Raw genomic sequence first — 27,818 nt, 5'->3', positions numbered from 1 at the left:
TGTCTTCCTCCTCCATCACTGGAGGATCACTTCACCTCTTCAGCAGCCAACTAATCAAACAGGGCGGAAATGTAAAAGGTAGTCACATTTAAATGTATATTTTAAAAGCTTTAACAGCTGTGGTTATGTTTATGACTTAAAATCGGGGGCTGGGGGGCTTGGTACACTTCTTTACTCTCATTCTCAACTTGGAAAATGCAGATTTCATAGATCCCGAGTCAAATAAGAGAGAGAGGGTGAAAACGTGCACAGAGACGTTTGCAGAGTGGGGTTAAGCTGTTTACCATCTTGGATGTTTGAGATTTTAAACATCTCTGACGCACACATCCTCATCGGTTGCATACTGGATGACGAGCCCATCCTCTTTTCTTTAGCTAAGATGTTGAATTCTTCGAGTCCAGCCCAGAAGAACCTCAGTGAAGAGGACAGCTCTGGATCTGAACCGGAGACAGACCGCTTTGGCTTCATCTTAACCAATGGTTCCACAGCTGGGTGAGCACATCCACCTTGCGCCTTGTGTACTCTTACTGTGCTGTTGGTGATCTGTTCAAAACCAGGGGATCTAAGTTTTCATTCTCCCATTAAAGAGATTTTTTTTTTTTTTTATTATAAGGGACTAAAAGACGTGCAGGGCGACCTTGTCGAGATCACACAGATCAGAAAGCCCAGGGACTTTGGTAATAGTAAGGTTTGCACCTGCTGTCAGAAGATATAATTTGAAACTAAATATTAAATATTATCAGATAATTTAATGGTTGTTGCTTTGTCTTTATATGAGCAAAGACAAAGGTTCCAGATGAGCTAAGAGTTTCTAATGTGGGCACACAACACCCCCTGAAGCAGCACACAAAGTAATTTTCCTCCATGACAAGACCAGGAAGTGTTGAAGCAGTGTTTAAATCTGCCGATTTTAAGAGACAGAGGAGCATTTGCACCCCCCCCCCCCACACACACACAGCCAGGTGGACTAAATGCCATTAATAAAGAGTTAAAAGACAAATTGTTAGAGCAGAGATGTTAAGATTGAGAGAAAAAGTCACACAGAGTGAAAGAAAGGAACATTCAGGCTATACTGGTGTAGTGGAGAATCTGTAAGAATGCATGTCAGTTGGAAACACGTCAAGAATCAAAGAAATCAGGATGACCCCTGCAAATAATGTGGCTTTACGGCAGTTTCATAAGCAGAGCAAAGGGGGAGGAGATGCTTTAGAATGATTTAGCTGAGCGTATCAGTGAAAAAGCCAAGTGGTTTCAACCACAGTGGGCCTTCTTCAGGACGGAAACTGCACAAACAGATTGTTTACACTTGATATTCTTTACATATAATCCACAAAAAAAAAAAAAATTGCAAAAAACATAATGACTGAACTGAAAGTGGGTGTGTGTACTTGAAAAATAAAGTGCAATTTTACTTTCAGAATCAGCTGACTGTGCGTTTGATAATAGCCCTGGCAGGGGATTGCACACGAGGCGGTGTAAACTAAGCATTAAAACTAACTGAACAAACTGCAACCTGTCATCTTTACTTTCTTCATTGATAACATCCTGACCTGTTGCCATAGAGACTTCACACTGCTAACGTGTGGTTTTCCTGTTTCCTGTCTTGTTTTCGGAGCACTGTGTGTCTGTAATGACAACACACTAAACAGTGTGCAGCGACACAGCACTACAAAGGTCTCCAGAATTTAAATTGTTCAGCAAACAGGTGAAACGTGTCAAAATACTTACCTGGTGATTCATGTGCTGTGCTGTGTCAGGAGTTTGGGCCCGCCACCTGAACTGGTCAGGCAGAGGGAGGCCAAGTGGATAAAGATCATTGACCAATGGGATCGCATCTTGTCGAAGAAGAGCAGTAAGGTGCGTCCCGTCAAAGATGCCCGAAAATAAACCCTGGCACCAAATGATGGGCGATGGGCCTTATACATGACAGACATTGTGACACATCAGGAAAAAGCACAGTAACCGTTTGTTTTCCGGGTCTCTCATTAGGTCAAAGTGCAGTGTCAGAAAGGAATCCCTGCCTCGCTCAGAGCCAAGTGCTGGCCTCTGCTGTGCGGAGCTGCCAACAGGATGAAACAGCATGAAAACCTCTACGAGGCAAGAGAAACAAACACTCTCACTGGGATGGTTTAAGAAAGTGCAAGAGTCCAGCTGCAAAGACTTTATGTAAAAGATGGACATAGCCACCATGTTGTCTCTCGTTGGAGTTTGAAGTGCTGGTTTACTATTTGGCCGGCAACATGTTGTTCACGAGTGATTGATGGATCTAAGTGAGAAATTTAGGAAACTACATACTTATAGAGCAGCAACATCACATTCCCTAAATCATGCCGTCTTTATCATTCGTTTAACTATAAATGGGACTATAATTGTATTTTGCATTAAATACCACTTCAGATTAGCGACTAAGGCCGTAAACCTATCAGGAAATAATTTAATATGACCAAGAGGGTCATTTTCTAATTTTTTCTACGCAATCTGACTTTTTTTTCCCCACCAGGAGTCTTCCCCTTCTGGCAATTAAACAAAATGCAGGTTTAAGGCATTTCTACATTGCTTTCTGTTAGACCTGGAGGCTATATTGTCCATTGTTTATATACAGTCTATGCCTGATCATCTATATATACTGTTCTAAGTTGTGAGATCTTGTGATCACTGTTTTCTTATATTTTATTGAGTAAAAGTTAAATTATTTATAATATTGAAAAACAAACTAACTTACTTAGAATTTTAAAGACTCAAAAATCTATTGTTTGGTATGCATTTTATGTTTTTTGTCTCTGCATCAGACTCTGGATGAGCAGCCGGCTCTGCAGAGCTGGGTGGATGTGATTGAGAGAGATCTGGACCGGCAGTTCCCTTTCCACGAGATGTTCCAGTCCAAAGACGGACACGGGTAGGCGACGTTTCTGCTATTTGTTTCTGAAGCTGAGAGCTGCAGAATAACCATACAGTTTATTTAGTGTTCAGCGTGGCTTTCCAATCTTTTCATAGTTTCCCTGGTTTAGCTTTCACAGTTAAAGGCTTATTCAACAGAACAGCAAACAGTCTTGTCACTTGTCTTTCTTTCTTTTCGTTATTAAATGTATAACTCTTGTCAAAGGTGACTGAAACCTCTGGCTGTGTGAGAGATGATTGTGGTGTGTGTGTGTCTGCAGGCAGCGTGGTTTGTTCCGGGTGTTGAAAGCTTACACCCAGTATCAGCCAGATGAGGGTTACTGTCAGGCTCAGGGGCCGGTGGCTGCAGTGCTGCTGATGAACATGCCTGCTCAGGTAAAGGCCATTAACAGTTTAGCTTCGGTCTGATAAATCAGCTGCAAAGACATTAAAATAATTAGATTTCAGTGGAGAAACAACAACCTTCATTTAAGACACCGACTCTACCTTGCTTGTTTCATCGACCTGTTAAGCTTTTTATTTCAGAGGTATAACAGTATTAATGCAATCCTGAGAATACAGTGCTAATTTTCTATAATACGGAGCAGTTATTGGCCTAATGTTCACCTTATGTAACCTGGCAGGAGGCCTTCTGGTGTCTGGTTCAGATCAGTGAGCAATACCTGCCCGGATATTACAGCCCTCTGCTGGTGAGGACATGCACATCTTCTGTTTTTTACATTTTTTACCTTTTATAATACATATAATCAACACGTAGGCGAGTAGATGTTGATTTCAAGGCTGATTCTTGATAAGTTGTGCTATAAATATAACCCAAACACAAAGATGAATCATGTGTTGACCCTGAAAGCTGGGCAGCTGTCTGAGCCTACTGTGGTGTGCTGTGTAGGAGGGAGTACTGTTCGATGCGGCCATGCTGACCTGGGTTTTGAAAAAGACGTGTCCAGCTGCACACAAACATCTGCAGAACCACGGAGTGGAGCCCCTCATGTTTGCCACCGACTGGCTGATGTGTCTGTTCACACGTCACCTTCCATTCAACACGCTTCTCCGAGTCTGGGACCTCTTCTTCTGCTATGGTAGAGCTGACCTCAGGCTAACACAACCCCCTTAGGACTGGCAGGAATAGCAGCTTATTAAAAGCGATGGTTTTGTCCACTATATATAGAAGTGTTTAAATATCTGCACAATTCTTACATTTTTGGTCACTGCCATCATCTACCTGATATGTAGCATTTTCACCAGGTCTTCCTCTTTCGCCCTCATCTTTCCTCGTAGGGGTCCGGGTGCTGCTACAGGTTGCAGCGGTGCTGGTGCGCCGGGTGTTGGGTCGAGCTGAGCAGAGGAAGCAGTGTCAGGGCCAAATGGAGACTCTGGAGAAGTTGAGGGGTGTTAAGGAGGAGGTCCACGATGAAGATGACGAATTCATAGCAGAGGTAAGATTTCGATTTTTAAACCTGATGGGCTTATAGAGAAGCATCTTGTTCTCTGCCAATTACCTCAAGATAACAGCTTTCATTTGTAAAGCAACAGAGCAAGTAAATTAAACTAATCATGGCCACAAATAGTGTAAAAAGATACACCTCAAAAGCAAAAACCTTTCAAAAAGATGGCTGCAAACCAAAGAGATGAGGCAAATAAAAAAAACCCTGAAGAGTAAATTTAAAACATGTTTCTATCATTAACTTTGTTTTATTTAATTTTTTTACAAAATGGCACTATTCTATCAAATAACGTAGATATAAATCTTGGTAAGTTACTAAAACAGCTCAGCCACAAACATGTCTGATCCACTGTGGCATGAACGTGGGAGCTCTGGAGGTGTCCTGTGGTGCTTGGAATTAGTGTGTCAAAATTGCTCAATTGGATTATGATCTAAGGAATTTGGAGGTTAGGGGTAACTGTTCAAGGCTCTTTGTGGTGTTTCTCAGGGATCTTTAACAGGTTTTGTATTGTGGCGGGACACACTGTGTTGTTGGGGTACAAACTATCTGCAGAGTTTCCCTTCTTGTTTCAGGTGTGCTCTGTGCCACTGTCGGGTAAAGATTTGGAAAAGCAGACGGAGAAGGAGCTGGAAAAGTGGAGGAAAGAAAAACCATCGTCCACGTTTGACCCCAGAGGTCGCTGCCATGGATACCAGAAGGCGTGGGCTAGAGCTCGGCAGCATGAAATTGAGAAGGAGAGGAAAGAGAGACAGAAAGGGAACCTCTCTGTCCCACTAACTCGCTCAGCCTCCTCTCTCTCACTGTCTCCTTCCCTCCTTCACAAGAAGTGGAGGAAAGTGGGAAAAGGGAACACAGTTGACTCTGAAGGCAGTAACAAAGTAGTGAGGCATCTTTCAATGGGTGGAAGGGAGGACTGGAAAAGCTGGAATGAGTTTGACTTTAAGAAGGTACAAGGAGTCAAAGAGGAGGAGGATGTAGTTTCAGAGGGACAAAAAGAGGGACAAACTGAACAGAAGGAAATTTCACAGACACCTGACAAGATTCAAGAAATCAAAAATATCCAAACAGAAGAAACAGCAGCGGGAAAAGAACAGACTGAAAACACGGAAAAAGGAGTTGCTGAAATTGAGGAAAGCAGTGTCAAAGAGACAGAAACAGGTGATGTTAGAGAGATGGAGAAAAGTGTTGTCACAGAGACAAGTGTTGTCAGGGAGACAGAGACAAGTGTTGTCAGGGAGACAGAGACAAGTGTTGTCAGGGAGACAGAGACAAGTGATGTCAGGGAGACAGAGACAAGTGATGTCAGGGAGACAGAGACAAGTGATGTCAGGGAGACAGAGACAAGTGATGTCAGGGAGACAGAGACAAGTGATGTCAGGGAGACGGAGATGAGTGTTGCCACAGAGACAAGTGTTGTCCGGGAGACGGAGACAAGTGTTGTCGGGGAGACGGAGACAAGTGATGTCAGGGAGACAGAGACAAGTGATGTCGGGGAGACGGAGACAAGTGTTGTCGGGGAGACGGAGACAAGTGTTGTCAAGGAGATGGAGACAAGTGTTGTCAGGGAGACAGAGAAAAGTGATGTCAGGAAGACGGAGACAAGTGATGTCAGGGAGACGGAGACAAGTGATGTCAGGGAGACGGAGACAAGTGATGTCAGGGAGACGGAGACAAGTGATGTCAGGGAGACAGGGGAACGCAAACTCAGTGATATGGATGAAACCAAGCTGACTGAGATAAATGAAAGCAAAATGCTTTCAGAACAAGAAGAAAAGATTGCCCCAAATCAGACTGTTGAAAATATTCTTCATCCCCCTGATTATGCACCTCACTGTGAACAAGAAGAAAAGCTGGACGCAGAGAGTGAATCACAAGTGCTAGAAGAACAAAGTCATAAAAGCAAAGACCAGGAAGTAGAGCTCAAAGACACAAATGAAGAGGCAGAGAAACACGTGGTTGCTGTGGAGGAAAACCACAGTGAGACACCGAGAATAGCCGAAGCACATACAAACACAGAGGACGAGATGCAAATAGGTGTAAACGCAGGCGAGGAGCAGAGGATACAAGCTGACGTGAAATCAGAAGAGAGTGCTGACACTGAAAGTGTGCAACAGGTGGAGATGAACGCAGACGTTACGGAGTCTAAAAGTGAGACAAGTGTGGACACAGACAGAGGTGTTGAAGCTTTAACTGTTGATGATCAGAATAGTGCAGCAGAGGCAGAATCACGACAGGAAAAGGAAGAGCTGATCAAGGAGACAGAAAAAGGTGCACTTGAAGTAAAATACCACAGTACTGAGTCATTAGTACAAACAGAAAAGGAAGCAGAGTCCCACACCCAAAGAGACACAGAAAATGAGGTTCTGACACATAATCAGGAAAATTCAGCCACACAGTGCGATATAAAGGTAGAAATTAAAGAAGTCGATTCAGAACAACAAGTAGATTCAAAGACAGAAATGGAGCTAGAAGAAATATTAATGCTGTCTTCATCTGAATGCACTCAACAAAAAGAAAGCACTGGTGGAGTAGATGATCCAGAGACTAAAGCTGAGATAACAGTAGGAAAAGACACAGTGGAGGCGTCAAATAAGGCAACAGAAGAAATGATTTTGAATGTACACTCGGAGGCACAGGTTGAAAGTGATTCATGCATCTATACTCAAAAAATCACAGAGGAAACACCAACAGAAACTCAGACTTATGAGAAGCCTGCAGACTCTGCAACACCCATGGAAACGGAAGAGTCTGCAGCACCAGCTGATCAGCTCAACCACACCAGTGAGCCTGATGAGGAGAGTTCAGTACAAATTAGTACCTCTGAGACAAAAGCACCTGAAGAGACAACAAGCCAGGTTACTGTGGATCCTGAAGACTCAAATCAAAAGGTTCAACAAGTGGAGCCCACGCAGGAGGAAGAAATTACTGAAAAGATTAAACAAACTCCAGCAGGAGAGGACGATGTCTTCATTTCTTCTGAGCCAACAAATGTTCCCCAAGTCCAATGTTCTCAATCTGCAAAAGAGCCCCTGGTACAAACCCCTGAGCGTCGCAGCAGTCGATCATCCGCTGATTTCTGCGTTCGCAAGTCATCCACCTCACGTAGCTCCAGGCTAGCCCGCAGGCTTTCCGAGGATCTCTTCACCACCCCCCAGAAAACTTCAGAAAATCAACCAGAAGCCAAACTCACAGAGTCACAGTGCAATCCTAAAGCTGTGACCTCAAAACAAGCTGCTCCTGATCTGCTGCCGCCTGCAGCAGCAGCAGCAGCAGCAGCAGCAACAACAACAACAGAGGAAGCCCCCACACAGCAGCAGCCACAGCCCGACACCCCTAAACGTTTTGGTCTCTTCCGCAGACTGAGAGGTGAGCATCACAAAGACAACAAGGCTAAGAAGGCACCCAAAATGCAAGTGCCGAAAATCTTGATTCAAGACTTCAGTGATATGCCAGGGACTGGGAATGCAGCTGAGGAAGAGGCGGAGGACAAACTGAACTCCAAGGAGAGGAGGCGGCGGCGGAGGGAACAAGAAAGAAAGGAGAAGGAAGAGGAGAGGTTGAAAAAGAAGAAAGAGAAGGAGCTGGAGAAGGGGAAGGAAAAGGAGAGGAGGAAACCACAGACGAGAGGGAAAAGTTTTCAGGTGCAAAAAGAGAAACGTAGTGACGACGCTGCTCATCCTGCAAAGACTGACTCACAGACAATTCACAGACATTCTGCTGGTTATGCCGAGGCTTATTTTTGACATTACTCAGATTCTGCATCACTGCCTTTCTCTCTTTGAGCTCCACATTGGTGGATATGTGGAATTCCCTCATCCTAAATATTTCTCATACTTGAACTTTTCGACATGTAAATAAATAATAAATGATGTTTACATATATTGAAAAATAAGTTTGCTTTATTCGGTGGGACCTTTTACACTGCACCTTAATTACAAACTGGGCAAACACAAAATTAAAATAAATTGGAATTGCTTCATGTCTAGTTTTACATAATGAGAATTTAGAGGCTGGTGGCCTCTGCATATTTAACCAGGTCCAGGTACTACTTGTTCTGGCCAGTAAGGATGAAAATTTGTGTTCATTTCTTTATCTTCAAGTACTCCAGGTGTCTTTGTTTAACAGTGCACGCACATGCACCCACTGTCAGTTTAGTCCATGTCTCCTCTAGCCGATCAGTCTGCAGTTATTTAATTTTCTTCCTCACTGTCGCTGGCCAGCACCTCTTGAGAAGTCATCGGCTGTGTGCTCAACTGAGACGACGGGGGAAGCACCGATCCAAAGAAGAGCGACCGAAACTGTGAGAAAAATCACACACAAGGGAAATATATTAAAGACTACAATTTATCGAAATGTTAAGATACCAATATTTAATTAATTTGAGAGCATATACAAACATTCAATCACTTGTTTATTTTTTTATTAAATATCTGCTTAAATGTGCACGCCTTTGTTCCAGAGGTTTCTGTGGTTTGTTCAGAAGCAACTCTGCAAACATAAGGTGTGCTGCCATGTTTTTAGAGAGGATTGTTTCTTTCGCCTAGCAACCCTCCAAACAAGCTATTCTTGTTCAGCGTTATTCTAATCACACCCTTATAAACCTTAACATTTGATATGCTAACTTGAGGCCCATAGAGTCTGAGAACTGCACGGTCTGACCTTTGGGTGAATTTGCCAGGACCTTCACTTCCAACAACACTGAGAGCTGTCTTGAAGGTTTTCCACTTGTGAATAATCTTCCTCACTGTACAGTGATGGAGTTCAGGTTGACTGGAAATGGTCTTATAACCCTCACCTGATTGATGGGCAGCAACAACTGTTTCTCTAAGGTTATTGCTGATGTCTTTCCTCCCTGGCACTGCATTAACAAACACCTGAATGCTCCAGACCAGAAAAACAACCAGACCTCTGGTTTTATAAAGGTGAACACACTTGCTGTTAATCAGTTAATCAAGTGGATTTGATTAGCAGCACTTGGCTGCTACTGTATTTATCTTCACACTCAATTTCTGTGGAAGCAGTGAGGATATATTTAGTTACACACACGCACTGCTTGTGTGTAACATGTAAGTAATGATAATAATTCATGAGTTGTTATTAATCTAAAGTTGCATTTAGCTAATTTTAAGACCTAATAAGAACAAGTTGATTTTTTTGTTACAGCCTGACACATAAAACTAAATTAAAAGAGCGTGCGTGTACTTTCTTTTTCACGTGAGGACTGTATGTGGACAGTTGTGACGACTCAATTTTTAAAGAATCTGCTTCTTTTTGTATGTGCGAGAATATTTTACTTCTGTCTTTTTGATTCATTGAAGTGAATCCACAGCCTGTTAACACGCCTGAGAAACCTAAGGCATACCTTTTTATTAGGTAGTCTGTCTAAATCATCTGTTTCTTCTTCTTCTGCCTCCTCGATGAGAATCCTTGCCTTGTGGCTGACTGCTGCAGGCCGTTTTGAACGTGTGTCACCAGATAATGAAGGCGGGGGTGGACCTGTGTTTGAGGGACCTGGCGCAATACTGGTATCCATGGCGATTAGATATGAGTCCATGTCATCATTCATGAAGTCATCGGGAGGGGGTGGAGCTGCTGTGTGTGCTCTGAGGGGTGGAGCAGACGGTTTGGAGTGCAAGTCAGATAGAAAGATGACACACAAGATTAAAAAAAAAAAAAAAGCTTTTCTTGCTCCTTTTGACCTTCATGGTGACCGTTTGATTTTCTGGACTTGCAAAACAATAACAAATCAACATGACTAACCAGCTTCAATTTTAGAGCTCAATATCATAACAATTAAGCCTACGGCATTCTAGTTTTTCACTCCCATAAATATACTGAGTGCATTTATTGTGTGAAGATGCAACTACAAACAGCTGTTAACTGTGACATGAGTTCTCCAGATTTAGCCTCTCAGCCTCAGAATGACAAGATGTGAAAATCTGAATAAACACAGTTTTTTTTAAAGAGTTTATTCAAACTGGTGGACTAAGAACCTGGTCTAAACTCCTGGAGCAAATAATAAAAATCCATTTCCAACAACTGGAAATGTCGAGTATGAAATGTAAATGGGCTCCTCCAGCATTTGTCTTCATTTACACTCTGATCCACCAGGTGGCGCAGTAGGGTAAACGTTTAGAATTTCCTGCCTGTCACCGAGCTGTTAATAAGCCATTGTGTGAAGGGTACACTAGTTTTGTTTTCATTTTTCTTCCTGCTCACAAGAAAGAGCAAAAAACCTCCCAAATCAACAAAAATATGTTTTGTCGTTTTTACCCTTTGCTGCTATTTTTACGAAGGCTGGGATCATCAGAAAGAGTGGCCAGCACAAAGTTTCCTTCCAGGACACTGTCCGTTACTGAAAGCACCACAGGGCTGTCACACAAACAGACACAGAAAAAAATTATGTTATTAAAAAGGAAGAAACAAGTAATCAAAAAAATAACCCACAGGTGGCGATGCTCACCTGCCCGGCTCGTCCAAGTACATAGAAACAGGGAGGCCAGTTGATTCTGCAAACACTAGTAAACCCTGAATGAGAGATACTAGTTAGTGACTTTGCAAACTATGCAAGCATTACAAGAACACCACAACATCTTGTAAGTGCTTTCATCTGGTCTCCAAATAACTTCTTTCACACTCTGGTCTGATAACCACCTCTCTCCCCCTCCCAAACTAACTTACGCAACTCTCTCGTGATTTCCCTATATAGTTTCTCTCACCCGCAACTCCTTCAGACAAAAAGTCACACTGTTGTGAGCTTGGGCAGCAAAATGATCAAACTCATCTGAAGCCAAACACAGCTCGGTCAGCATGGCTTTGGACGCCTCTGAGAGAGCAGAAAAACAAGAGGACAAAAAGCTGATTTTAAAACATAGCAATGCATGGCATTATTAGATGTCAGTTCCTGCTTTACCACTACGCTGGCGAAACTTTTTCATATCAGTCTTGTCACCTGCTTCTTCCTCCACATGGTTCCTGACCCACATCCGTTCATCACTCACTGACACAGTCACTTCGTCCAGAGATGGAGGAAAATGGACGACTGTGTCTACCAGCAGCCTGAGAACAAGAGAAATCAAATCTAGCTACAGCTACAAAGTTACACCTCCCTTAAAATATATTTTACTATTTAAATCTATTTATTCATTTAATCAACCAACTGAAATGTAAAAATGTTTTTCCTGGTGTTAAAAAAAAGCTACACAGTGTTTGTCATCATCAAGTACAAGGAAATAAAAGATTAAAAGCAAGTGGGAGACTGTCATTGTCATGATTTGCAAAATAAACTATGAAGAAAGATTTTTACAGACCTGGGCTGGGCTCTGAATACATTGGCATAGCTGTCCTTATCAAACACTGCCTGCAGGCTCTCGCTGTCCTGGAAAGACAGGTTATGTGTCTTCAGTAGGCCTGTAAAGAAAAATCACGTCAAGTTTGTGAGCAAATAGAAAGCAATGAGATGAAAGCACGATGGGCTTCATTAAATACAAAATATGTGAATGTAAACAAGATGTAAAAGTACAATGTAACAACTTGTTTAGAGGTTATTAAAAGAGTTGCTTTACAGGCAGAAGATAAAATAAAAAGACGCAAAACATTATTTATAAACTGATGTGAAATCAGAATTTATGGATTCAAAGTGTCACAAAAATCCGATATGTATTAATGTGTAGAAGTCCCATTTTTTTAAGTGCTCTTGACCAAAGTTCTCCAGGCCTTCTGAAGGTCTTCTGGCTTCTTCTTCATTCCTTTTTCAGTCCAGTGCTTTCACCTGAGCATTTTCCAATCTGTGTATTTTAACAGATAATTTAGCAAATAACTCATTTTAAATTGTATCTTTAGGCACTTTGTTATTAGCAGCCTGTAACAGATTCCCATTACTTTAGTTGAATCTATGAAAAATGCCAAAGGTAACAGTTTGAGAGGCATAAAATCGCATTTTTGCTCCATGAAAGTGATTCCCAAATAGCCAAAGTATACACAGTGGATGAACAGTCATGGCTTAAGACATGGAAAGAACAGGAAAGAAAATCCAGCAAAGACCTCATACAAGACCTGAGAGATGCATCTGGCCCTAAATCTGATCCATCTACTGTTCACTGAAGTCAGATCAGCAAAAAATGTGGCTGTCAGGAGAAATTAGACAATAACTGTGACAGCTGCATCAGGTCTTATGAACTAATGACTCTAAGTTTGGTCCAAATAATCATCATTATATGCAGAGGAGGTACAGCAGTGAGTGTCTACAGCCATCTGTAAAATACAGTGGAGGCTCTGTCATGGTTTGGAGCTGCTTGAAACATAATATCTTTCTATAATGGTTACAACTTTTATTTATGAATTTCTTCACGAATGAAAGTCGTTCAAAACATTACTGCTACTTTCAGTGCTATTGATATTTATTTAAGACTCTTGTTTTTTAATCATATCTATCTAATAGACTCCAATCTGTTCATGTAAATGAAGAGTCCTCTTCACATGCTAAGGTTAATTATGGAGTTCCACGGGCTTCCCTTCCTTAGGCAGTATCATCAGAAGGCATAGCATACATTTTCACTGCTATATAGATGACACCCAACTTTACCTATCCATGAAGCCAGATAATACACATCAATTAGTTAAACTGAAGGAACGTTTTAAAGACATAAAGACCTGGATTACCTCTAATTTTCTGCTTCTAAATTCAGACAAAACTGTGGTTAATGTACTCGGCCCAAAAAATCAGAGACAGATTCTTACTCTGGATGGCATTAACATGGTCTCCAGTAACACTGTGAGGAATCATTTTTGACCAGGATATGTCCTTCAATGCACATATTAAACAAATATCTACCACTGCTTTCTTCCATTTGTGGAATAGAATAGTTAGAAACATCCTGTCTCAGAGTGATGCTGAAAAACTAGTTCATGCCTTTATTACTTCTAAGCTGGACTACTGTAATTCATTATTATCAGGATGTCCTAAAAACTTCCTGAAAAGCCTTCGGCTGATCCAAAATGCTGTGGAAAAAGTGCTGTTAGGAACTAGAAAGAGAGAACATATTTCTCCTATACCGGACTCTCTTCGTTGGATCCCTGTTAAATCCAGAATCAAATTTAAAATCCTGCTCCTCAAATACAAGATCTTGAATAATCAAGCCCCATCTTATCTTAATGACCTTATAGTGCCATATCACCCCATTAGAGCTTGCTGTTCTCAGACAGCAGGCTTACTTTTAGGCCCCTCTTCTGTGGACCCAGGCTCTGTTCTCTTTGTATTATTGTAGTCTTTATCTTACCATATAAAGTGCCTTGAGGCAACTGTTGTTATGATTTGCTGCTATATAATTAAGACTGAATTGAATTATGAACCCAAAAAAGTATCATCAGATTTTTATCCACCTCACAATACCAACTAAAAAATGTCTGATTGGCAATGGCTTCATTTTTCAGCATGGTAATAATCCCAAACACACTGCCAAAGCCGTTAAAGCATACTTGGATAGAAAAAACACACTCTCAGTCGTGGATTGGGCTCGCCAGAACCCGGACCTCAAAACTATTAAAGCAGTGTGGGACCATCTTGACAGAGAACGGAACAAAAGGTAGCAAACATCCAAATAAGACCTTTGAATGAAGCCTGGAGAACTATTCCTGAAGACTACTTAAAAACACACCAAGAAAGCTGCCAAAGAGTTCAGACTGTGTTGAAGAATAAAGATACTTATAGCAAATACTGACTTTCTAACTTGTTACAATTAAACAGTTTTTGCCTGATTTACTGTATTTCCATGTATGTTTGCATGTTTCAATAAATCACTGCACCTATTTCCTCTTTTATTAGCAAAATATAAAGAAACAAGGAGTGACTCAAGAGTTTTGCACAGTACTGTATAGTTTAATAAATACATGTAAAAGCCATATGAAAAAGGGTCGTTTTTCATTTAAAATAGCTACAGTTGAGGCACCTCTAAGTTTCAAAGAGATTATAGAAGTTTTGTTTTAGTTCTGTGCAGCACTAAGTGACCTGCAGGCCTGACATTTGTACTCAGTGAACTTATCTCTAATATATTTGGGTTCCGCAGTACTGGTGGACTTATAAATGATAAATAATTATATTATAAATACAGAATTATAAACACTTATATTTATCTGTAGGTCAATGCAAGGATGTAATAATAATAATAATAATAATAATAATAATAATAATAATAATAATAATAATAATAATAATAATAATAATAATAACAGATTGCATTTATATAGCGCTTTTCGAGCATTCACTCTCACACACAAGCTACAGTTGTAGCCACAGCTGCCCTGGGGCAGACTGACAGAAGCGAGGCTGCCATATCGCGCCATCGGCCCCTCTGGCCAAGACCAGTAGGGGGTAGGTGAAATGTCTTGCCCAAGGACACAACGACCAAGACTGCCCGAGCCGGGGCTCGAACCGGCAACCTTTCGATTACAAGACAAACTGCCAACTCTTGAGCCACGATCGCCCTGTAATGTAAGAACTGGATGTGTTCCCTCACCTCTGGGTTTGAAACCAGCACCATTCTACATGCCTGAATGAGTTGTAAGCCTTCTTAAATCATATATGGAAAACACTTTGAATGATCTGATAATGAAGTGAATCACTGATACCGTGCTTGCAGTGCAGGGTGAAGGTGAGACGGTCCTTCTGTTTGTCGAGATCGATGTGACACTTTTCCACCGTCTTCTCCAAAGTTGTCAGAGATCTGAACACAGACTGTACACTCTGAAACACAGGGGGGAAATAATGCTTATCAATATGCAATGACACACTCTGGTACAATCAACAGGAATCAACATTTTAGTCACACTCAAATGGTATCTAAATCAATATGTTTGCTGTTTCTGACAAGTGACACACAATTCACTCTCTAATATAACTGCTAAGTACAACTGTTAATACGAGGAAGCTGTGAGGTTTTTGCAAAACTTGAACACAGATAACCACAACCGTTGGGTGGTAACACGACAGGAAAGGAGGCATTTGAAGCTGTCAGCAGATACAAGACTACGCTCTCAATCCCAAGAATAAGATCTGCTATTCCTAACTGTAGTTACATCAGGGAGGCCCAAGTACTGCCATCATGCAGTTAATTTGAAAAACAGCAGCAGCAACAAAAAAAAAAAAAAAACAAGGAACAAAAAAATCATTATGAGAAAGTATGATGTTTATCTTTAGTATGTTTAAAATCAAAGTAATCAAGAAACTATCAGCCACATTTCCATAACATGGCAAACTGCGACTGAGAATTAATGTAAACCAGTGAGAAAAGGAGAAAAAAATATATAGAGAGAAAGTTAAAATTTACATTTTTCACATTTTGGTAGTGGTCACATGAATGCAAACCTGACCAAACTATTAGATCACACTCTTTTGTGATCGAGTGGTTGAACTTTTTGTGATGGGACTTTCGGGTTTAATGCAAGGTCAGAGTAGTTATTTAAAATGAACTGTGAGCTTAAAAAGAATTCAAACTAGACTAGAAAACAAAAGAAAAGTAACTGAAGTGATACTTATCACAACCTGCCTGAGGGGCCTTTGGTAAGCATGTTTATTGAGATCCGTGACAGTCAAGTGACTGATTCTATGCAATCCTGAGATAAACTAAATACAGTCTTACTGCTAGGGGCTTGTAATCCAATTCAAAATGTGAGTAGTTTGCATGTCTAGAGCATTCAGGTGTGTGTTAACACAATCCCAAGGATGGAACATGTCAGCAGTGATCTTAAAGAAGCCATTGTTGATGCAAAGCAATCTGACAATCGTTATAAACCGATTTCCAAATAATTTGACCACGGTGAGGACAATTACAAGTGGAAAACATTCAAGACAGCTGTCAATCCTTCCAGGTGTGGACGTCCCTGCAAACTCACACCAGTGACAGACTGTGCAGTGAACAGAGAAACTGCAAAAATAAAAAATAAAAATCCAAGAGCTACATTTCAGACTCTACAGGCCTTAGTTAGCAGTTAAATGTCAAAGTTCACAACAGTACAATTAGAAAAAGACTGAACAAGTTTGGCTTGTTTGGAAGGGTTGCCAGCAGAAAGCCTCTACTGGCTGTAAAAGAATATGGCAGCACATCTTAGGCCTGCAACTGAAGAAACCACCTCTGTTTGGTGAAAACCAAACAGCATATCAGCACAAACACCTCATACCAACTGTCAGGTATGATGGTGAGAAGGTGATGATTTGAGCTTGTTTTGCAGCCATAGGACACTGACACCTTCCACTCATTGAGTTGACCATGAACTCCTCTGTTTACCAAAGTATTCCAAACTGAAATGTGAGGACATCGGCCTGACAGCCAAAACTTGGCCCAAACAGCATCGTGCAGGAGGACAAGAATCCCAAGTACTAAAGCAAATCTACAACGGAATGGCTGAAAAAGAGAATAATTAAGCTCTAGACCTGTCCCCAACTGAACTGCTGAGGTGGGACCTTAAGAGAACTGTGCATAAATGAATGCCCGCAAACCGCGATGTCCTGAAGCAACACTGTAAAGAACAGTAGGCCAAAACTCTGAGACACTGGTGAAGTCAAACAGAAAACGATTACTTTGAAACAATATGAGCGACTCATAAACTTCAAGTGATTGCTCCTATAGGTGGTTCTACGAGCTACTGAATCATGGGGTGTACTTAATTTCACAGGTCTAACTGTGAGTAACAAAGACCTGTGGGAACTCTTTTTCACAAGATTGTAACTGGAACCTTAATGCCTTCAATACGTTGCACACCTCTGATATATCATAACTGTTGTAGATAAGAAACGAATTCTATAATAACTTTGGGTGTTATGTCATCATGAAAGTTTGGGAACCACATTATCTACTAAAATGTAATTAATGTCACACCCAGACTATATAAAGCCTTGAAAAACAGTAGATTATCTAATTCTCTCACACCTTTATTGCCATCTTGCAGCGGAAGTTATCCCCACTAGTAATGGAGTACCTGCACAGAAAAACAGAGGTATAAAAGGCAGAAGTTCACTCATATACACGCTTTCTTTTTCTCTCACACAAAGATGCCATTTATAAACACAGGCATGTAGTCTGCACCTGCTGAAGAAGAGTGGTGCGAACAGGAAGCAAGCATAAGCCGACCGAGAGGAGTTCACAGACCGCAGGGCCAGCTACGACACGAGAGAGAGAGAGAGAGAGAGAGAGAGAGAGAGACCAACAAATCAACTTTTTTCATTGACGCAAAGTGTGCACCCACAGGAAGCAACAAGCCTATCTGCATTGTAAGAGGAAGTGATGGTGTGCAAGTCAGTGTCAGAACAGCTCACCCCATCTTCCTGAGGCTCAACATACAGCTCATCGCCGATCCTGGACAGAGAATGGACGGCTTTGGCCAGTACTGGACGGTACAGACACACCCACCAACAAACACACACAAGATAATTATTAGCAACATCTAATCAATGACACATGTTCTAGTTAGAGACTGTATTTAATATTCAGGAAATGTTTGCTACCTTTCACGTTTCCTCCCGTTACGATACAGTGCATCTCTGCAAACTCACTTTTCCGCTAAGTTAGCACATTTGGCTAAAAGTTAGCCAAAACGAGCGGCTAAGCATCACCGAGAAGTACACAAGACGGCGTTTTAATCGTTTCCACGCCGAGAGCAAATCTTCCTACCGAAAGCATACTCCGTTTATTTCCAGTCTAAGTTTATTTTACTCGGTTAAGCAGTGTCTCTTTCATCGATATCAGCGTTGTTTACGCCGCCATTGCCCGCTTACAAAGTGCGGACCAATCAGATACACGGCAACTTAAAGGGGGCGTGCGTTTGACGCTGCACATGCGCACTTAGTTTCTAAGTGAACATTTCTGCCACTTGTGTTTTTCTTCACTGCATCTTCGGGGCTGGTTTTTTATGATCGTCCGGATTAGAAATATATAAAGATAGCGTGACGAAAAACCAAAAAAAAGGTATAATTGTAATGGATAAAGATGTACATTGTTACTAATTGTTATATAAACTTTACTTAATGATTAGCAACTTGATAATTATTAAATAAGTTCATGTCAGAATAGGAAAGTAGCTTTTCAAGTACTGTAGTGTACCTACTTAATCTTATACTCTAAACCTTCAGTCAGAAAGAAGGCAGTACAATTACTGTGCTTTTAAATGCATAGTAGTTGGCTGAAATATAATTAAAACAGTTAAAAGTTTATCAGGGCGGCAGCATTTTTTAATGACTTGCAGTGGAGAACAGTATAGCTGGTGGTTAACAAACCTATAAGAAAGATTGCATGGTGTTCTCCAAGCTGAAGTACACTGCATGTTTGGAGAATCTATTACTTTATTTCGACAACAGTAGCAAAGGCCTCTGTGACAGCATTTTTCACAGAGTTGATATAAAATGGGTTATTGCAAAGCTCAGTGCAGACATTTTCCTATATCTTTAATTTGGCAGGCACATTCATAGCGGCTGCTCTTAAGAACGCCCTATAATTATCAGTTACAGGTCACAGAGGGTGTGTGTGCACTTGAGTGAGCAAGCGTTACAAGTAGAGAAATGGGAAGGAAGGGAGGGCAAAATACAAAGATGGGCAGAAATACACACAGTGGGAGAGAGTTAGAGTCAGCAAACAATTATCTCACCTTACTGGTCTTTCTTGTTGGTCTGCTTCAGTTTGTAATATCTGAGGAACGCAGCCATTCACAGTCTCTCCTCCCATTACCAGTGATATAAGTGGCTGCTGGAGAAGAGGTGTGACGACAACACCAGTAGTGTAATGGAACTATGGGCATTTAGTAAAAGCGAGAGACTTTTGAAAACAGGGAAAAAACACCAAAAGCTTATATCTCTTTGTTGCAGAACAACAGAAGAAGACTTCTGCTGCTCTTCTTGAGGATTGAGCATTAGTGGAGGCAGCATAAGAAGCAGCAGTTTACACAGAGAAGAAGAAGAAGGATTTGTACCTCTGGACATTTAACTGGAAGAGGTGGATCTTTCTTCATATTTGCTATGAAGCAACTACATTGTCATGGAAAGGGATTGGATTATTCAGAAAGGCGAAAGCAGCCATAACAGGTGTCTTTCTAACAAAAACTGGACCAAAGAGTGATATCTTCTACACAAAGGTATTTTTCCTCTTGTCATGCTGGTTGTAAAGCGACGAATTATATTATTTGCATAGAGTCCGTCCTTGTGTATCCAGTTTCACTGTGGTGTTGACACGCGTTTCTGCGACTTCTGGATTTAGAAGACTTAGAGGTTGTGTTACTAGATGTCTCAGTCACCTAATCCAGCAGACTCCCAGGCCCTGCTGCAGTCCATGCTGCAGAAACTGAAGCTGCAGTCGGAAAGAGAGGGCCAGGGGCACCGGCACACTCTTGGACCAGAAAACAGCAGCCCAGGTACTAATGGCATCCCTTCAAATAAGGTCAGGAGCCCTGCTGCAGACAGCAACTTTAACTTCAAATTTAGTCATCTACAGCAGCCCGGTCATGGAGGTGGGGTGGACAGGGGTTTTATTTCCTTCCCCTCCCAGAAAGACAACAGTGTTGGTGACACTGGTGATAGCAGGGTTATGGGACAGGCGACACAGCCTGCGATCGCCCCAACAGTAACAGGGCAGCTGTTTCCTACCACATCACTTAAAGATGCTTCCTTTGAGAGGACTGATAGTGAGAAGTGGAGTTTTGGCAATTCTGCAATGAAAAGAAGCATGCCTCCTAACACAGATGCTGCCCAAAGCATGGGAGTAAATGAGAACCAGGAGCAGGGCTTTAAACCTAAAGTCTACCTGTGGGCCGCGAAAAACACAGACCCTTTCGCAGGAGGTCACGACAATAAAGCGTTAATTGTAGGAAATGGAGGATTTGGAGCGATGGCAGAAAACAAAGATACGCAGGTTGCCTCAGACAGTCAAAAAACAACAAACAGTAGCGTGAGGAGGAAACAGAGATCATCTGAGAATAAAACCAGAAGGTGGACGCAGAGGCTCAAGGAGCGATGGAAGGACAGACAAGGAAAAAAGGGAAAAGAAGAAGAAGGAAGCATAGGAGACCAGGAGAATGGGGAGGAACCTGAGGTGAGTAGTGTGGTTTTGTTATATAATGATAAAAAAAGAAATCTTGAAGTGACACTGCAACTTGTTTTTTCACGCAGATTTCACACCCAAACCAGGTTACAGAAAGCCTCATCAATGCGTCAAATAAGGACGAAAGGACCCTCCGTTCACTGGACACCAGTGGAGCCAGTAAAATGCTTCCTGCACGCACAGAGGACGCCACTAACGACAGCCACATCAGGTAACAGGCACACAAATGATCCTAAATTGCACAAATACATCCAAACCTGCACTCTAGCAGCATGGCACAAACTGAAAGCCGAACAGTTTTTTTTTGGCTTTATTTGCTCTGAAACGTCAGCAGTAAGATATGTGAAGCATTTGAGATGTTTCCAGCCATCAGACATCTTTACCCTTGATGTGTGTCTGTGGTCTGAAGTGCCAAACACACCCTGTCACTGAGAGCATGTGTCATTACAAACTTTCATGCTGTGTACAATGAGATTTTTTTAAAACCTGCTATTAAAGGAAACAGATGTACACAGCAAGTAACTCATAAAGAATGATTCTCTCATTAGGACTTAACACACAAGATGGAAAGATACTCGCTTACCGAAGCCAAGTTTGTTTGCTTTATGTTTTTCCTACTAGAGACATAAATAATTAAAATAACTCCCATATATGTAGCTTTCATTTTGAAGGATTTGTAATTTCCTAAAACAGGTAGACTTAGCTAGCTGGATCTTGAGGAAGATTAAGGAACACTACAAAAACATAATCAAGCGATGTAGAAGTGGTGCAAAACTGGTCTGTAGTATATGTAATGTACAGGAAATGCTGCCTGAGCCCTACTTGCTGGAAATGAGAGCATGAAAAGTAGGCCGTAGAGAATATGAAATAGCTTAGAAATTGTAAAATTGCAAATTTGACCAACGACAAAAGATAAAAACAAGCCTTAAAGCCATATAAAAACATCTGATACTTGACTGGTGGTGTCTCAGGGGCTAAAAACAAATAACAACAGGCAGCAACAACAACAAAAAAGGTTTATAAAAATTTGCTCTGGTCAGCATTTCTGTTGTATCGAGTTAGCTTGTAAGCTTAGTTGGTCCATGAAGGCCCATGTAAACTACTGTAAACTACTGTAAACTACTGTAAACTACTGCCACAGTGTGTGTCATTGATGTGTTTTATGTATATGGCTACATTTCTAGGGAAACAGTAGAGCTCTATGGCGCAGTGGACTAAACAGTAATACTTGCTAATAGAATTTAGTCAAACATGAGGCCCGTGGGTGAGAATCGAACTGGCAAAGAAAATGTGAAGTAGGGCATACATTTTTGACTTTTAACTGTATTTTCATAAACTTTACAGCTTGTTCTAGTGATAAAGACCTTCCCCACAGTCATTCATTATACAGTAATGAAGAACAGATAAACACAAGTTCCTGTTCTTTTACTATCTACTATAGGCATGTCTGGTTTTTACAAGAAGACCACAGTAAGGTAAACAAATAAAATAGGACATTTTCTGTGTATTGACAAAAGCTTTCTCCAGGACAGCCTGGACAAGGAGCAAACAGAACTTTAAGAATTTAATCTGCTGAGAGATTTCTTTCATTAAAGTTGTTGGATAATGACAATTTTTGTTATTTTGTTTCTGCACACTGGGGCTTTACAAAAATGTTGCATTAGCTGTTTAGGAATTTCAGGAGATCAAAAGTAATTGGTTGTACTAAGATAATTTTAAATATAAATTCAGTTTTTAATACTTGGATTAAAATTATTTGCATACAGTGACCAACGGAACAGTTTCTTCCCCCAAGCCGTCGGACTCCTGAACACTCAGTGACTGGACTGACACACACACGCACACCTTCATGCATGTGACTACCAAGCACTTATATGTAGTATCTCATATTAACCACACACACACACACACACACACACACACACACACACACACACACACACACACACACACACACACACACACACACACACACACACACACACACACACACACGTGCAGACACCCCTATAGACACCAAGTTACTTTTGCACAATACTCAGCATTTTGCACATTTCCATTGCACTGTGTTGTGTCTATATTGCCCTGTTCTGTCTAGTGTTGCACTGTAGCACCAGGGTCTCGGAGGAACGCTGTCGCATTTCACTCTGTACTGTACCACTGTACATGGTCGAAATAACAATAAAAGCCACTTGGTGCGATCGTGGCTCAAGAGTTGGCAGTTCGTCTTGTAATCGGAAGGCTGCCGGTTCGAACCCTGGCTCTGACAGTCTCGGTCGTTGTGTCCTTGGGCAAGACACTGTTGCCTACTAGTGGTGGTCAGAAGGTCAGAGGGCCCGGTGGCGCCAGTGTCCGGCAGTCTCGCCTCTGTCGGTGCGCCCCAGTGCAGCCGTGGCTACAATGTAGCTTGCCATCACCTGTATGTGTGTGTGAATGGGTGGATGACTGAATGTAGTGTAAAGCGCTTTGGGGTCCTAAGGGACTAAGTAAAGCAAATACAGGCCATTTACTTGACTTGATTTGAAATGCTGTGTTTCTTCCCTTGCGATGCTCTGCCTGACCTTTACCGTAGTCCCCTACAGCTGTTCGTGGGTCTCTCTGGTTTCAGTTTAGTTTTTGGTAACTGAAAAGCATCCTCTGTTAGGCTCAGGTGACTGACTTGGCCATCAAAGAATACCCATGTCTTTGCCTTGAGAAACTCTTGGGTTGCTTTTGGAGTATGATTGTAATCTCCATTTGCACCATGAAACAGTGTCATGATCAGTTTTGGAGCATTTGGTTGAATCGGAGCAGAGAGTAGAGCCCTGCACACTTCACAATTTATCCGGCTGCTTCTTTTAGCAGTCACATCACTAATAAAGACCAGTGACCCAGCTCCAGCTGTACATGCCTATACTGTAACACTGCTTCCACCATGTTTGACAGATGATGTGGTACACTCATGAGGATCATGAGATGTTTCTGTCCTTCTCCACAGTTTTCTCTTTCCATCATTGTGGTGCAAGGTCCAAAGAATTTTTCAAAACCACATGTTTTCTGGCAAAGTCTAATTTGGGCTTCTTGCTCTTGAGTGTAATCAGTAGTTTGCACCTTGTTGTAAACCCCCTGTTTCTATTCACGAAGGCGTCTCTTGATTGTAGTCTTTGATAATGATACACCTACCTCCTTGAGAAAGTTCTTGACTTGGTTAGTTGATGAGTTGAGTGAAGTTGTTTTTGTTAACCATGGAAATAATTCTGTCATCATTCACTGCAGTTGTCTCCTTAGGGCCTTCAGGCATTTCGGTGTTGCTGAAGGAGGCCACTGTATTCATTCTTTATAAGAATGAAACAGATTGTTGATTTGGACACTGCTGAAGCTTTTGCTCTCTCTAAGATGTTTATTTTGTTTTGTTTTTCAGCCTCCCTCACTTGCACAGACATCTCTTTGGGACTCATTTAAAAGTACAGTGAAAAATAAAATGCAATTTTAACACTTTGAATCAGTTTGAGATATTATGCTTTCTTCACTTGTCATAAAATAACAAGGGAGCAGGCCTCTACTGCTTGTCAGTCAGTTGTCTCATTAATTTTGAACCTCTATGCATAAAAATGACCCTTTCCTAAAAACTTAATGCCAATTTCTTTCTAATAATGTGTTGATTGTTTGTTTAAAATCAACCGTGGTGATGTACAGAGGTAAAACCTCAAAAATACAAAGTTATGGAGCTAACTGTATTCAAGGACCTTTTATAACATCACACCTCATCTGAGTGAACTCTGAAATGTTATTTTGGGTTATTTTAAATAAAAATCTCTTTGTGCTGTTGGTAGTGATGGGATTTGTATACTGAATTTTTGAGTTTAATGAAGATTTTGTCCCGTTTCAGACCTGCCAGTGACTTTGAATTGGGCCTCGGGTCATTCAGTCTGCTGGAAGAGATCACTAAGGGCCAAGAGTGGGCTAAGTTCCTCAGTCCCAGCCTTTCATCCTCATCAGCAAATCAGAGACCATTAGAGGACCCAATGGGCCAACCCCCAAACCAACTAAATCCTCACAGTAGCACTCCGTCAAATGGGATTTTGAACCAACTTGGCAGTGGGGGCAACCAGTGGAGCTTCAGGAGCACAGAGTCATCACGGGCCACAGATTTCAGCATGGCGCAAACATTGCCTAATGCTTTCCCAGCTGCAAGTACGGACATTTCAGGTGGAAAACTACATCAGACTGACCCTTCAGAAGCAATGGAAGATGGTCACAACTACCCACATATGCAGTCTGGAGCGAGCAGACTGGAACAGCAAATAAGACCTCCATCATTTGTAGTGGTAAGATATTCATAAACAAAAAATATCTCATGTTCATCCAGTTAATATAAAAAAGAATATCTATATTATCAATATGACAACTTTGTGATTCTCCCCATTCTCTCTTGTCCTTTGCAGTCTACAAAAAATCCGCTTAACAAGGCGTTGAAGAGCCGAGTCACCCTCAACAGAAAGAGACAGCATCAGTCGGCTGACAGGAGAGACGACAGGCTTCAAGCCGACAAAATAAGTGATGGAGAGCAGACAGACAGAGGTCAGAACAGCTTAATACTCCAACAGCAATATTAATAATCAGTTATTATTAAAGAGTTTTTATTGTTTGAGCGATTTAATTTGGTGGCTGTTCAGGAAATCAAGTTGTCTCTTTTGTTTTACAGAAGGGGACATGTCTTCACTGAATCCTACGAGCAGCCAGATGATGGTTGACACAGGAGAGTCAGAGCACGAGAACGTAATACCCTTATACACCCTAAACTCTCATTCAGCCTCTCTCTCCCCAACTGCTTTTAATCCTTTGGCTCGAGCGCCCCATGGTGTCCTCAAATACCCCGTATCCCCCGAGTCGGAGTCCTCAATGGAGACAGTGAATAAAAGGGTAAGATAGTGTGTATCGCAGCGCCTCCTTGTGGTTGGAAATTTTAAAATGTCAACATCCACAAATAAAATTAATGAAATGATTTGAAAAAACTTGAGGAAATCATTCAGTCTCTGTAATATTTAATCAGATGCTAAATTCTCTGTAACTTTTTTGTGTTTCGTGCTTCTTTCTCGGTTCAGAGGAGAGTGGAGGAGAACCGCCGGGTTCGTTTTGCGGAGGAAGTGGTGGCCATAGAACCTCCAGACATGGATCTGGACACTTCAGACTTGGAGGATGACTCAGCAGCTACAGATGAGGACTCGGTGACAGAGCAGGAGTGTGAAGTGCATCCGGTAGCGGCAGGGGAGGAGGCACCGGCCCGGCGGACAGCCCTCCCTGCGTGGATACTGGCTCTGAAGAGGAAGAACACAAACAAGAAACGCAGATAGTGACTGTAAAACTGTCTGCGTGCTGGGTTCATTCTCACGGACTTTGCGTTCTATAAATTAAACAAATAAACTTAAGGGGATACAGTTTGTCTCAAGAGCAGGTTGCTCTGCTTTGAAAACTTTTTTTTTTAAATGTGACAGTATTTCAAAAAGTCATATCTGACCAGTAGTAGGCCTGGCGTGGATACGTAATCACTTTTTCCCTCATTTATTTTCTGAAATGTTTTGATTTTAAGATGCAATAAGGGAAATAAATACTATATTGGGATATACATATATATTTATATATATATATATATATATTTATATTTATATTTTCTGCAGTGCACACAGAAAGCTTTATAAGTGGATATTTTTGTCTTTCTTTTTCTTATTGTTCCTGCTTTATTAAGCAAAGTTTGAGCAGAGGTTAAAGACTTTTCCAGTTGCACTAGTGATCCAAACTAAGGACTATGCTGCAGTAACCCAACAGCTGAATGTGCTGAAAGCATTTTGTTGATTCAGATGTTCCTCCTTGTGCTTCTTCAGTCTTACACATGACAGCAGTCTGCTATCTGCGTCACTCACTTACTGTACTCACCACCCCACCCCACAGTCCATATCCTGTCTCAGGGTAATGACTCCCAGTCCAGCCATCATAGAGAATAACCCCAAAGGAGGAAGAATGTGTGAGCTGGAGTGGTCAGTGGTTTCTGATCAGCTGCTCCTCTCTATTCAATACCACCATTTAAATTTGGAGAGATGGAGACAAGCACCTGAGCACTGAGTTCACTTATTCTAGTGAGAAAGCATCGACTTTGTATAAAAGATGAATGTAGCCACTAGTTTTTAAGCCTTATTTAAACAGCACAGTCCCGTCCTATTTAAACCCTGAGCCAGGGCTGGAGCTGACCGAGGAACCAAGGACACTGCACACTCATATGGTAGTATGAGTGTGCCATACTGTCAATCAAAAGGTAGCTCCTCCATAAAGTGAACCCCGCTTTTTCTACATGTGATCACTGTTTATGAAATGAACATCATTCTGTCTTGAATAAGACTTAAAACTAGCAGCTGTGACCATAAACCAGGTTGGTATTTAAACAGTTCGTTTTCATAGCCAGAAACTGCTTTTATCTTTTATATACTGTGTATACAGAGTGAATCATCATCTCACATGAACCTCTGTGAATTTTTTTAACAGCTGAGGCCGTTTTATTTCTTTTTAGATGTAGCAACATGAGAGGCTGTGCAGTATTGAGACAAAAAATAAAGCGTCAGAGCTTTAGCTATCTGTCTTCTTTGGTAGGGTTAGACGAGAACTTTGTTATTTCTGCCTTTTTTCTTTTTTTTTTACAGAATAAACAAATAAAATAAATTTATACAGTCATGTGAAAAAGAAAGTGCATTTTTCAATTTTAGGGTTTTATGTATCCGGGCATAATGGTAAATCATCTGGTCCACAGTAGGTTCTAAAATTAGATAAATACAAGCTGAAATGAAGAACATAGATGACATATACTGTGTCATTTTTTATTTAAGAGGAGAGGTTCTGGCACTTTGCTGGTCTGGAGCCTTAAGGTGAGTATTAACATGATGCTAAGGATGACACACATCAACAATGACTCAGTTAGCATGTAACATATTAAATGCTAAAGTTCATGATACTCCAATTAGAAAAAGACTGAACAAGTTTGGAAAGGTTGCCAAGAGAAAGTGTCTCCTCTATAAAAGAACATGGCAGCACAGTTTAGGTTTGCATCTGAAGAAACAACAAGACTGAAGTTTAGAGAAAAATCAACAAAGCAAATCTGCACAAACACCTCATGCTTGTGCATCTATGCTGGAAAAGTTGAGATAACACCCACATTTTCTCTATAGCTGACTAGCAAATAAACACCTCCCACCAAATCTCATCTCATCCCACTCACATTATTCAATGCTAATAATTATATTCAACAGGTGTCAGGTTGGTGCAGTGGGCAGGGGCGTTTCTGTGGAGTTTGGATGTTCTCCGTGTCCCTTGTGTTTCTGCTCCAACTTCCTCCCACAGTACAAAGACCTGGCATGTTAGGCTACTTGGT

At 41.3% G+C, this 27,818-nt stretch overlaps 3 protein-coding genes across 7 annotated transcripts; 2 read left to right on the top strand and 1 right to left on the bottom strand.

Moving 5' to 3' along the window:
* Positions 1-6: 6 nt before the first annotated feature.
* On the top strand, positions 7-8,465 carry tbc1d10c (TBC1 domain family, member 10C). The gene is made up of 11 exons (XM_026178603.1): positions 7-78; positions 375-492; positions 1,758-1,857; positions 1,990-2,097; positions 2,790-2,896; positions 3,159-3,273; positions 3,522-3,587; positions 3,788-3,977; positions 4,177-4,334; positions 4,916-7,895; positions 8,452-8,465. Exons 2-11 carry the CDS (start codon positions 380-382, stop codon positions 8,463-8,465), a joined length of 3,951 nt encoding a protein of 1,316 aa, XP_026034388.1. The 5' UTR covers positions 7-78; positions 375-379.
* rad9a (RAD9 checkpoint clamp component A) lies at positions 8,225-18,178 on the bottom strand. 2 transcript variants are annotated; one of them, XM_026142565.1, is made up of 12 exons: positions 17,842-18,178; positions 17,653-17,723; positions 17,423-17,496; positions 17,267-17,315; positions 14,970-15,084; positions 11,654-11,753; positions 11,257-11,402; positions 11,063-11,169; positions 10,807-10,871; positions 10,617-10,715; positions 9,706-9,946; positions 8,225-8,641 (listed from the first exon to the last, which is right to left on the bottom strand). In XM_026142565.1, exons 1-12 carry the CDS (start codon positions 17,873-17,875, stop codon positions 8,534-8,536), a joined length of 1,209 nt encoding a protein of 402 aa, XP_025998350.1. In that variant the 5' UTR covers positions 17,876-18,178; the 3' UTR covers positions 8,225-8,533. The 2 variants fall into 2 exon arrangements, with proteins under 2 accessions (XP_025998350.1, XP_025998355.1); XM_026142570.1 differs by having other exon boundaries at positions 11,296-11,402; positions 17,842-18,165.
* LOC113006513 (uncharacterized) lies at positions 17,668-26,027 on the top strand. Of its 4 annotated transcripts, none has more exons than XM_026142545.1 (7): positions 17,668-17,730; positions 19,203-20,413; positions 20,491-20,633; positions 24,291-24,729; positions 24,847-24,982; positions 25,107-25,324; positions 25,507-26,027. In XM_026142545.1, the coding sequence occupies exons 2-7, from the start codon at positions 19,607-19,609 to the stop codon at positions 25,753-25,755; spliced, it is 1,992 nt and encodes a 663-aa protein (XP_025998330.1). In that variant the 5' UTR covers positions 17,668-17,730; positions 19,203-19,606; the 3' UTR covers positions 25,756-26,027. The 4 variants fall into 4 exon arrangements, with proteins under 4 accessions (XP_025998330.1, XP_025998338.1, XP_025998317.1 ...); XM_026142553.1 differs by having other exon boundaries at positions 19,195-20,413; positions 20,509-20,633; XM_026142532.1 differs by having other exon boundaries at positions 19,195-20,413.
* The last annotated feature ends 1,791 nt before the right edge of the window (positions 26,028-27,818 follow it).

The sequence above is a fragment of the Astatotilapia calliptera genome, chromosome 2 (assembly GCF_900246225.1).
Source record: "Astatotilapia calliptera chromosome 2, fAstCal1.2, whole genome shotgun sequence".
NCBI classification, from domain to species: domain Eukaryota; kingdom Metazoa; phylum Chordata; class Actinopteri; order Cichliformes; family Cichlidae; genus Astatotilapia; species Astatotilapia calliptera.
Note: the sequence above shows the minus strand (reverse complement) of the source record. Positions and strands in the feature narration are given on the sequence as shown.

Coding starts and splice junctions, on each gene's coding strand:
- LOC113006513 (XM_026142545.1), top strand. CDS start 19,607: ATGTCTCAGTCACCTAATCCAGCAGACTCCCAGGCCCTGCTGCAGTCC. Junction 20,634..24,290: donor ACTAACGACAGCCACATCAG/GTAACAGGCACA, acceptor GTCCCGTTTCAG/ACCTGCCAGTGACTTTGAAT. Junction 24,983..25,106: donor TGGAGAGCAGACAGACAGAG/GTCAGAACAGCT, acceptor TTTGTTTTACAG/AAGGGGACATGTCTTCACTG.
- rad9a (XM_026142565.1), bottom strand. CDS start 17,875: ATGCACTGTATCGTAACGGGAGGAAACGTGAAAG. Junction 17,724..17,841: donor AACGGGAGGAAACGTGAAAG/GTAGCAAACATT, acceptor TGTACCGTCCAG/TACTGGCCAAAGCCGTCCAT. Junction 11,403..11,653: donor GTATTCAGAGCCCAGCCCAG/GTCTGTAAAAAT, acceptor TCTTGTTCTCAG/GCTGCTGGTAGACACAGTCG.
- tbc1d10c (XM_026178603.1), top strand. CDS start 380: ATGTTGAATTCTTCGAGTCCAGCCCAGAAGAACCTCAGTGAAGAGGAC. Junction 2,897..3,158: donor CAGTCCAAAGACGGACACGG/GTAGGCGACGTT, acceptor GTGTGTCTGCAG/GCAGCGTGGTTTGTTCCGGG. Junction 3,978..4,176: donor GGACCTCTTCTTCTGCTATG/GTAGAGCTGACC, acceptor CTTTCCTCGTAG/GGGTCCGGGTGCTGCTACAG.